Source organism: Neophocaena asiaeorientalis, unplaced genomic scaffold (genome assembly GCF_003031525.2).
Source record: "Neophocaena asiaeorientalis asiaeorientalis breed wild unplaced genomic scaffold, Neophocaena_asiaeorientalis_V1.1 scaffold24, whole genome shotgun sequence".
In the NCBI taxonomy this organism is placed as follows: domain Eukaryota; kingdom Metazoa; phylum Chordata; class Mammalia; order Artiodactyla; family Phocoenidae; genus Neophocaena; species Neophocaena asiaeorientalis.
Window position 1 is genome coordinate 5,231,632 of NW_020185317.1, and position 12,014 is coordinate 5,243,645.

General features: G+C 36.4%; 1 protein-coding gene across 3 annotated transcripts in view; it reads right to left on the bottom strand.

Annotated features, from left to right (window-relative positions):
• NAB1 (NGFI-A binding protein 1) overlaps positions 1 to 12,014 on the bottom strand; it is a 44,673-nt gene that overhangs the window by 10,288 nt on the left and 22,371 nt on the right. For all 3 annotated transcript variants that reach the window (XM_024733650.1, XM_024733651.1, XM_024733649.1), the window contains one exon: positions 9,693 to 9,744. In XM_024733650.1, the coding sequence (XP_024589418.1) occupies positions 9,693 to 9,744 (52 nt within the window). The remainder of the gene's footprint in view (positions 1 to 9,692; positions 9,745 to 12,014) is intronic.

Consider the following 12,014-nt stretch of genomic DNA (forward strand, 5'->3'; position numbering starts at 1 on the left):
CATGCAAATACGTTTACTAATTTTATCAAGGTTTTTTTTGGCCTGTTTAGTGCTCCACATGAAATTTATAACCACAAACATCATGACAGCATGGTTTTACTAACTTTACTGAAAACTACTCAAGGAATCCTCAAAGACATTGTCATTAACTTCCAAAACGTTTCTCTCCTTGTTTGATAAAGCTGTATATTTGTGGCAAAGGGTGAATAATGAAAAACTGAAGTTGTTATATAATAACAGAGCAGAAAAAGTTGTAATAATAACAAAATATGTACCTTATTTGAAATATGAAACACTGGTTCAAAGATTTTCCCCATTGGGGTCTTTTCAAAAAATTATTTCTCCACTGCAAATCTCATGTTTTCAAATACTTCATCTACCAAAGTTCATTTCCTAGATAATAATTAAGTTCCCATTTTTTAAAATCCAAAGACATGAAATAAAATAATTAGAATCAAGAACAAATAAATTTAACATCTTGAAATAGTCTTATGTAGCTCCATGGTGGGTTATACAATCAGCCTTTTCAAATTATTAAAAATAGCCACCTTTCTAGGCCCCTACAAGACCAAGGACCCTGGGCTTAGAGGAATGTATAGAATATAATCATTAACTGAGCTAGAATGAATTTTATACAAGTATATATACTTGAAATCTAAATGAAAAGTTCACTTTTCTTAGTCATTCCATTTTTCTCCTAAGAATTTACTTAGGCCTAAAAATCCAGCTTTATCTTTAACAAGCTCTCCTTTAATTTAAGTTCTGAAGTTCAGTGAAGTAAGCTAGTAGGAGATTTAGAAAACAACATCAGTAAGAGGAGCTATCATTTTTCAGGTGCCTACAATGAACCAGTTCCTGACTATGTTCTGTAATTTACTTATATTGTCTCATTTAATCCTCACACAAACAACCCTGGGTTTCCCTCATTTTACAGCTACAGAGATTAGCTTCAAAGCCTATGCTAAAATCACAAAATCCTTGAGTTGCCACCTTTATGAGACTCACAACAGTAAGTAGAGGCATTTCTTTTATTTCCTTTACTTTAGAAGACAGATCCAAAAAAAATATTGCTGTGATTTATGTCAAGGAGTGTTCTGCCTGTGTTTTCTTCTAGGAATTTATAGTATCCGGTCTTACATTTAGGTCTTTAATCCATTTTGAGCTTCTGTTGTATATGGTGTTAGAGAATGTTCTGATTTCATTCTTTTACATGTAGTTGTCCAGTTTTCCCAGCACCACTTACTGAAGAGACTGTCTTTCTCCACTGTATAGTCTTGCCTCCTTTCTCGTAAATTAACTGGCCATAACTGTGGGTTTATTTCTGGGCTCTCTATCCTATTCCATTGATCTGTGTGTCTATTTTTGTGCCAATACCATACTGTTTTGATTGCTGCAGCTTTGTAGTATAGAACTATCATATGACCCAGCACTTCCACTCCTGCTTATATATTCGAAAGAAACAAAAACACTAATTCAAAAAGATACAGGTACCCCAATGTTCATAACAGCATTATTTACAATTGCCAAGATATAGAAGCAACCTAAGTGTCTACCAACAGATGAATGGATAAAGAAGATGTGGTATATATATATACAATGGAATATTACTCAGCCATAAAAAAGAATGAAATTTTGCCATTTGCAGCAGCATGGATGGATGTAGAGAGCATTATGCTAAGTAAGTCAGACAGAGAAAGACAAATACTGTGTATCACTTATATGTGGAATCTAAGAAAATATAACAAACTAGTGAATATAACAAAAAAGAAGCAGATTCATAGATACAGAGAACAAATTAGTGGTTACCAGTTGGTGGGGGCATAATATAGGGGTGGGGAGTAAAGCTACAAACTCTCAGGTATAAGACAGACTCAAGGATGTATTGTAAAACACAGGGATATAGCCAATATTTTATAATAACTCTAAATAGAAAGCAACCTTTAAAAACTGTATAAAAAAATTTTAAATAAATAAAAAAAATTCTTTAAGAAAAATTTTTAAAATGTGGATAACCACAGTACCCACCTAACTTCACAACAATTTTAAAGAAGCAAAAAATTCTTGAAAAACACTCAACACAATGCGTGGCATGCAGAAATTAACCCAATAAATGTTTGTTACTGATACTTATTAAGTTAACCCAAAAAGCCACCAGATTTAATCAGAGTAAAACAATAGCATGCTGTGATATTACTATATCTCTGTGATACAGGGGGAATAAGATAAATTTTAGAAATATTTACATAGTATAGATATCTTAGAGAATGAGCTAGGCATTTAACACTAAAATCACCAAGAGAATATTTACATAGTATAGATATCTTAGAGAATGAGCTAGGCATTTAACACTAAAACCACCAAGAGAATATTGACTATATTGGTGGGGAACTATTTTAGTGAAAAAACAATGGAAATCTAGAAACACTTGTTTATTCACTCAATCTTGTTTGCCTAACAGGTTCTATCCTCTGAACTCAGTGATGGGGATACAATGACTCCTGCCTTCCTGACAAATACAGTGTAGAAAGGGAAATGGACAAAGAGATCCAGAGCACAGGGGAGTCACTGTGTCAGGGAAGGCTTCCCAGCGGGCATGATGTCTTGGCTGAGACTTGAAAGAAAAGAGGTCTCTAGGGAAAGAGAGCAGCTTTATATAAAGGCCTAGAGGCAAAAAGAACAAGATACCCTTGAGAAAGTGGAAAATACTTCATACGGTAATACAGGTAACACAGGGAATACACTAAGAGGGAGTGGTCTGAGAAGCTGGAAACCCAGGGCCAAATTCTATGAGGCCTTGTAAGTCATGTTCAGAATTTTAGATTTTATCCTAAATGCAAACAGAAGTCCTTGAAGGTCTAGGGAAAAGACTAATCAGATCTGCATTAGAAAACCCAATCAGAATGAGATGGGGATAATGTACTGGGGGAGGGGGGTCCAGGATGGTGGTTAGAGGGCTGTAGTGAAGACAGAGACTAGTGGCCTAGTCCCACACAATGGCAGATGCAACAGAGAAATACATGAATTCCTGAGATATGGCTTAGGCAACTGGGAGTTTGGTGATAACATTTACTAGAATCAGAAATTCAAGACCAGGAGGTTTGAGGAGAGAGCAGAAAGTTGATGAATTTCATTGGGGACATATTGAGTCTGATCTGCTGCTGGTGAGACCTCCGGTAGGCAGATGCACTGACTCTGGAACCTGGGGTAAGGTCAGGGCTGGAGAGTTCCAGCCCATCAGGCCCTGAGTGGAGTGAGCCCAGGCCAGAACCCCCAGGAGCTCGAATATCTCAATATTATCTTTGATGGAGCTTGCAGAAGGAGAAAGGAGTGATCTAATCTTCTCATGTTAGGAACCAGAAGTGTAATCTCAGGCAAGAAAGTTAACCTCATTATTTCCAGTGTTCCCAGTTTTTAAATGGAGATTAAAACACAGCTTAACTGCCCAATGGAGATTTGTGGGGATTAAATAAAGTAATGAAAATAATAAAGCTTGAAAAAGTATACACTGCTATACAAATATATGGTGGCACCATTATTAGGATTATTAACCATGAGAATATTGAAAAGCTGGAAGGGGGAACTTCAAGCTCTACATGCGAAAGTTTTTAGAAAATGGACACTGCTCCATCATTAATAAAGAGAAATACAAGCATGCAATAAGAAAGAAATAACACAGATCAGTGGTCTCTCTGCAACTGGGAACATTACTATTCCGATTTTCTCTCAATCTTTGACAGTTCATCGTGGATGGGAAGACTACTGGACTAAGTAGCTATCACTTCATGACATATAAAGTAGGTTTGTACCCCAAAATATATGACTTAGAAATAAACGTGAGAACATTCCCAAGAAAATGGTCTCTTTCACATTATGTTTGCTACAGGACTCTTTTGATATGTCTCTGAAGCTTTTTTCCCAGGAACCAGCTGTACCATGCTATGAGCAATTTATCTTCTTGTCATATTCTTGGCTGCTGCCATTAATCACAGTGTTCCCTTACGAGACTCTGAGTCTAAGCACTGAGAAAATAAAAGATATAGGGTGGGATGCTGTTCATGACCTAATTACTCTCATCGCATTGGTCTCCACCCCCATTCCTCCTCATCCTTTCCACCAAACACTATCAAGTTGCTTTAAAACCACTGCTTAGCTATCTTTAAAACAACTTGTTCCAACAGATGTTCTCGGCCTCACACGTGCATTTTCCCTTTCTCTACTCACACTTTCTATATGAATAGCAGATTGTAATGCTTCTGTTTTTCTGATCCAGAGGGGAAGAGTCTACATCAAATTAGACCAGCTTTCTTTTCAACAAGCTTAGTAACAGCGTAGGTGGGTATTCTGACCCTCTTCCCTCCCCCTTCCTCACTCTGCCACCCCCAACCCACTGGAACTGCTAGCAGATGTTTCCTCTAAGTCTTTCGTTTTCAAGCCCCGATTCTCTGACTTTCTGGTCTCTATTAACAAACTTCATTTCTTTCATCCAGTTATCTCTGATTGCTTTGCACTCCCAACCCACACAGGATGAAGAATGCTGTCACCTCTCATCTCTTTATCTAGTCTCCAGCAATTTCAGTGAACGAAGAAAACTGACAGACGAGAAATGAACAGTAACCGTCCATTTAGTCAGCTACCATCGCCAGGGCTGAGACTGGTTGTTTTACACATCCTTCCTCTCTTTTAATACTTATTATACTGGAGGCAATGACAGTGTTTATTCATAGGAGATGTTCTTGATGAGAAAGAAAAAATATCAACTGAATCCACTTATAACTAATTTTAAAAAAACTGAGAGGAAGACAAGAGAGCCAGGGACTTTGGCTCTTGATTTTTCATCTCCTTTAGTAGTCAAGCCATCTTAAATATGTTCTGTCACAGGTAGAGTATAAATAAGTCAAACTAATTTTTCTTGATTTACTGTTTACCTTCCCAACAAACTGTTTTGCTTCATTGTAAAAAATAAGTATGTCAAATGGTGATATCTTATATTTAAATACATTTTGTCACTTATATTGTTAAATTTTCTACTCAAAATGTATAATCGTTGGGATTCCCTGGTGGCGCAGTGGTTGAGAGTCCGCCTGCCAATGCAGGGGACACGGGTTCGTGCCCCGGTCCAGGAAGATCCCACATGCCGCAGAGCGGCTGGGCCCGTGAGCCATGGCCGCTGAGCCTGCGCATCCGGAGCCCATGCTCCGCAACGGGAGAGGCCACAACAGTGAGAGGCCCACGTACCGCAAAAAAAAAAAAAAAAAAAAAAAAAGAAAAATTTTTAAACTTAAAAAAAAAAAAAAAAAAAGTATAATTGTTAAACTTCCTTGCATTAGAAAATAACTGTGATTCTTTCCCCCTTCTTCAAAGACTACCAATCCTGTGCACACTTTGCCCTTCTTACCATACTAGCAGGAGGAAAGGTATAATCTGGATAGCGTTTTTCACACCTAAGATGCTTTGTGAATGCTCATTAGCACCCAGGAGAGTGGTATTGCTTTGAAGTTTAGAAGTCAGACCTAGATTTGAAGCCCTGGCTCTGCCACTGCAATGTGGAAAGTTGGGCAGGTTACCAAGCCCTTTCTGAGTCTCTCCTTGGCTGTAAATGGAAATCATAAAGCCTCCATATAGAGTAGACAAGGTCTGTGATAATTTCAAATGCCTAGCAGGGACAGGCATACAACAGGTTCAATAAAAACAGTTATTTAAAAAAAAACAAAACAGTTATCTCTACAACTGACCCAGAGCTGGATTTGAGGCCTCTGATCAAAAAGAAAAGAATAAGCATAATCCATTTGCAGTTCAGCTGAAAGCAGATTCACACAGAAGGTTGTATTCCAGGTGGACAAGCTACTCATCTAGCCTCAGTAGGATATTCCCAAACCTCACGTACCGACATATAGGGTTAAAGAGGCTTTCCTTAGAGGCTGCATTCCAAATGACAGGCTACCCTAATAAGGCCTCCCGAAGTTAGCAGGCTTTTTCCTCTGTGACTATCTCATATATTCTAGGAACTATAAAGTTCAAAATCTCTATGTCTTTTAATGTCTTACATGCCCTGTAGGAAGGAGCACTATTCCAGGACAAGAGATTATCCTGAGTACTTCACAACATATATACTGATATTAAACAACGACAACGACGACAATCAAATAAATAGTTAACTATCCTTAGGGCAGGAACAACCTACTATATAATAAGAGGAGAAAAATAAGACAAGGATTTTAAAATTTCATTCCACCCAACCCTTCACAAACATCAGGAAAATACATCATTTAGCAATAAGTAAACAACTACTGAGCTTGAACAAAGCACTAATTTTTTTTAGTGTATACTCATGCACTGAAAACGGCATACAAGAAAACGTTTCTCTTTCCTTTACACGTCTCTTTTGAGTTATTTCTATTTCATCTACTGGACATGACATTTCTTTTTGTTCTCTGATCTTAAAAATGATCTTTTTAAGATTGAAAAAACTTAGCAACTTGGCATGTATGCTCATTGGTTGCTGTTAAGGATTTTGGAAAAATAAAGATGAAAAGGAAGAGAAAAAAGGACTCATTAATTTGAGCCTAGTAATTAGGAATCTTATACTGCTTTACAATGGGTTAAGTTTATTTTTATATTACTTTTTCTTAATAGAGAGTTAATAAGCTAAGAATCACAAAACAAATAATCAAATAAGACAAACAGTATGTTCAAAGAATTCTAAAATCTTTGTAGTTTTACTTATGACTGTCTTTTGTGTCAGCCACATATTCTGGACAAACTGGTCTCATTGTTCTCTAAACACACAGAGTATTTTCTTACCTCTGTGTCTTTGCCCATGCTAGTCTTTCTTTGCAACTCCCCTCCGCCCTCCACCCCACATCCCTACCTTCTGAAATCCTATCCTTCTTTTAAAACCCAGCTCAGATGGTATCTCCTCAATAAAGCCTCCTCTAATCTCTCCTCATGCCAGAAATTCTCCTCCTCCCCAGTAGACACACAGAAGGTAGACATAAATAAAGCACTAACGCTTGGTGAAAAATCTTCTTAGGGGAGTAGTAACCCTATACGACCAATACTAACTACCTCAGTATCAGCTTCCACAACCAAATGAACAGCTCCAGTATCTCGAATTTGACTTAGAGTATACCACAAGGGAATTTAGACAGCATTTATGCCAATATTGTGTATTTTGCAAAGGATTACACAATACACTATATACATGTGTAGGTATACACACATGTATAACACACACATTTTGCAGATATTGATGCTCTGCAAAACACAAATTTTTTAAAAAACTAAGCAAAAACAAGACAAAATTAAAACAAACCAACAAAAGTAAACTACTGTCCTAAATTCAAAGCTAAAGTCACTATTCATTTCTGGGAAACAAAATCAAGTTTAGTATAAGAACATTTACAGACAACTGGGGTTGATTAGTCACTTGTCTATTTAGGAAAGGTTAGAATTGTTATCCACAGAAAAAGGAAACACTGATTATCTTAATTCTAAATCTGCAACTGTTTAAATGGCTTTGTGATGTCTATTAAAGTAACAAACTAATCATATAGAACTATAATTCAATTATCTCTAGTGGAATATAAAGGACTAGAAGGGTCACATCTAATGCTATAACCTAACACTGTGAGCTCCTAAAAAGAAACTCACAACACTGTAACTGGATATAAGAAACAACTTGTTTACATTTCAGATCAGGGCCATTGAGAGGGTCAGAAAGACTTATCAACACAGCCTAACAAGAAAACACTATAGCTCCAAGAGTCCATGAGATTCATGATTTCAAACTTCAATGTTCACTAGTGACCTCTGAAGCTAGACAAACCAGGGCTTAAATGTGAGAACAGCTTGAGTCATGATGACATGGAGAGCCAATGGTGAGAAAGAGGCGGACGTAATTTCTAACCTAGTAGCTGCCTGCCTTTACTGGACATCGGGTAGGTTTTGTACCTTCTTTCCTCTAAATCCTCCAATGGCACATGCCTTTTAGCAGTTTCTTTGTTTATCCAATTTCCCTTTCAGTGGTAGAGTCACTAACAGCTAAATCCACAGGGATACTCTCTTACTTATTATCTTGAGATGCAACAGGAGAAAACTATTTCACTAGTTAGCTTTTTCAATGGCCTTAGATCATTTCAATAAATTTTCTGAGTGGTATCTGAAGCTAACCCATCTTAAACATTATTCCAGAGCTAACAGTGAGATAGATTACAAATATAAGCACAATTTTTAAAAAGGTGCTCGTTTTGGACAACATTTTTCTCTTCTTTGAGAACCACTGCTTGGGGCTAAAGCTTTCAGAAGTCAAAGATGTTTACCCATGGCCATTCATCATTTCACCTAACAGATTTTATTAAGTTCTATTAAGTGCAAGGCACTATTATAAACTAAGTAAAAGCAGTGGATAGACAGATAAGAGCTCTACTGTCATCTAATGGGGCAGACCAATAATAAATTAAAAATAAATATATAATAGTTTCAGAAACTGGTAAGTGCTATGAAAACAAAACAAGCCAGGACAAAGAGCCTTAATGTGATGTTGGGGTAACAGTGCCTCTTTAGAAAGGGAAGCAGGGAAGTCAGAGAAAACTCTCTGCTATGAGCTGAAGCCATGTGAAGATCTACAGAAAGATCTACAGCGGAGGAACAAACAGAGAGGGCTGAGGCACAAATGAGTTTGACGTGTTCCAGGAACAGAAAGTCAGTCAGTGGAGCTGGGACGCAGTAAGAATGGGGGAAGTGTGGTAGCAGATGAGTTTAGAGATGCAAGCCAGAGTCAGATCATACAGGGTCTTAGATGCCTCAGGAAAAAGCGTAGATTTTATTCTAGGCACAGTAGAAAGCCACTGGAAAGACTGAAAGTTAATCTTTTAAAAGATTAACTCTGGCTTTGGTATAAATGAAAGATTATTACATACAAACAGATGCTACTAACAAATTACTAGTAAGAATAATTTGATGATGGAAATTTAGGGTAGTTAAACATAGCTTCTTTTCTTTAACTTGAAATTAAATAATGAATGGCTAAGAGCACCGACCGCTATCCCCCGCCCAAGAACAAAAGGAAGGAGTTTCCTGCCTTCAAATTTCTGCTCTGTTGCAGGCTGGCCTTTAAAAAAGTATTCAATCCAAATTAAAGAGCAGTCATTCTGAAACCAGTTCTGAGAGCCCTAAGAAAAACACATTTTTCTTGCTCAACTCACCTTACGACTCGCAGGTCTGAAATCAGAAGGACTGCCTCAACCATGATCCCCTAAAAGAGGCTTTTAATTACAGTAAAGTCCCCATAACTTGCAGCTACTAAATTGTCACTTCTCTCAGATATTTAATATAAAGAAGTTAAACCTTAGCTCCTCTCAGTCTATTTGATAAGATGACTAATGATGTAAATAAAATTATAAAAGGAATAGTTTAACCAGTAAAGAGTTTTAAATCTGTAAGAAACATCTATTTACAAATCAACCTTTGATAAACTGACTGGACATCAAGCTTATCATTGTCGTTTCCTTCTAAGAACTTTCTGAGTATCTTAGCTCAAATTACTATAGATACTTCAAAGCAACCAAATTCTATATAATGTTTAAGATTCTACAATTCACATTTTCTCACTAGTTGATGGGACCATTCTTTTTTTTTGTTTGAACTAGTAAGCAAACATTATTAGCATAAGAAAATATAATACATAATCATACCTCCACTTTAATTCTCTTCGGGGATAATTCATCTCTTTCTCCACATTTTGATCTGAGGGGAATGGGGGAGAGAGAAAAACTTGAGAAGGTAACAAATTTTTTCTAAAGGCACCTCAATCTATAAGCTTCCACCAAAACATATAACCCTGGAGCCCTGCCACCAGAAATAAGACTTCATAATGAACATTAAAATAGTGAAAAAGAGACTTTTTATCATTTCTAAATTAACGTTGGGGAAATAGGCAGACACAGTTATATTACACATTTTAAAATTATTGCACACTACCTAAGGATGCCTCACACAGAAAGTACTCAATAAGTATTAATGAGTACCACATAATGAAAAAGGAAAAAAATCAAGGAGGACTGTATTCCATGACACCCTTCATGGATCAGTATAATTTAGGATAAAATGGAAAAAAAATGGCCATTTAAGACAAATGCTTAAGGCTACATGAGATTAAAATGCATTTTGTCTATCAGAACTATAAATGCATTTTCCCTGGACCTAGGGATCCCTCTGCTGGGAATCTCTCCCACAGAAGCACCTACATATACATGAAATATAACTGCCAATTAAACGATGGCAAGTCATAAATTTTAAGTTATACCTCAACTTGAAAGATGTTAAAATGTGGAAAAATACACCTCAGAATCAACAAAACATGATATGTATGATGTTATTTACTGTGGTATTACTTATAACGGCAAAAGACTAGAAACAACTCAAGTATCCATCAACAGGGGACTAGTTAAATGAATCATGGTATATCCACACAAGGCAGTATCATGCAGCTGTATAAAATAATGAGGAAGATGTATATGTACTAATATAGCAAGATCTCCAAGACACGTTAAACTAAAAGCAAAATACAGAATAATATAGACACATACTACTTACTGTTTTTTCAAAAAAAGGTATAAGTGAGAAAACATATTTATATTTATTTACATGTGCATAAACAAACACTAGAAGGATGAAAAAGAAATTAATAAAAACTACCTACAATGAGAAGAGGAACAGAGTAAAAAGAGACAGAAATGAGAGTGCAACTTTTTTGCATTAGCTTTATACATAGTTTTGGCTTATAAATAATGTAAAAGTCTTGTGTATTTTAAAATGATTTAACTTTAAAAACATATAAATGTAAATAAACACTACAAAAAATAACTAAAAGTTGTTGAAAGCAGTCGCCTCTGGGTCGCAGTATTCAGAAAGAAGGGGGATGGAGCAGGGGAACCGCTGAGTTTCGTGATAAGCCTTGTGTACTATGTGACTTCATAAATCATGTACACGTAGTACTTTGATTAAAGAAAATTATTTAAGTAAAGCAGTCAGAAAGAAAATATTGTATAATACAGTGAAGAAAACAAAGTCATAAAAATCAGCTCTTGATCACTCAACTCAAAAAGAATCTTGTAAATAATCCTATAATATTGCTGTGTATTCTTATCCTGTTCATTTATTTTGCATAATTTTACTTGTTCCCAGTTTGTAAGTATATGGGCTCTTGAGATAGGACAGACAACAAAGCTGCTGTGAGCTGGGGAAAATAATGGTGATGACAGCAAGTGCCTGTATCGGTGGTTTTCAAACTTGAATATACACAAGAATCATAGGAGATGCTTGTGAATGTTTGGACTCTAAGGCTCCATCCCCAGAAAATGTGATTTATTAGAGCTGGAAAGGGTGCTCGGGATGTGTTTTTTTTTTTTTTTTAACACACACTCAGTCACACTAATGCATCTCCTCCAAGAAGCAGTGGCAAGCACAACCGATGGTGCACTGGAAATCAGGGTCCATGTGGAATAAGTGAACAAAATCAAAATGGTCTGCTATCTACAGACAATGCTTAGGCTTCAAGTGAGGATAAGATGAAGAATAATAAGGTATGTTTACATTAAATTTTAAAATCACCACTGCTTTTCAACATGGGGTTTTTTATTTCAAACACATGTTCCATATTGCCCTTGCTAGTAACCTAGTATTTTCCAATTGTCCTTTAAATACTGGGCAGTGGAGTCTTTTTATCTATTCAGCTAATCTCATAGATTGCAGACACCTTGCAAAAGGAAACACGTTGCTTCCACAGAGAGTTCAACAAGTTCATGTAGTTGGTAGGGTATACAAATAGGTCTATAAATGATGACTAACTAAATCCCATCATCACACTCAAAACCAAAGAAAGCATCTGTGTGAGAGAAGAATGTCGAGAACCACACCAAACCAATGCTATAGTCCTAGGGAACTATCTTTCAAAAGACAATAAAAGAGGATTAAACAAATCAATGAAAACCACTTCAGCAATAATGTTTTGAAAA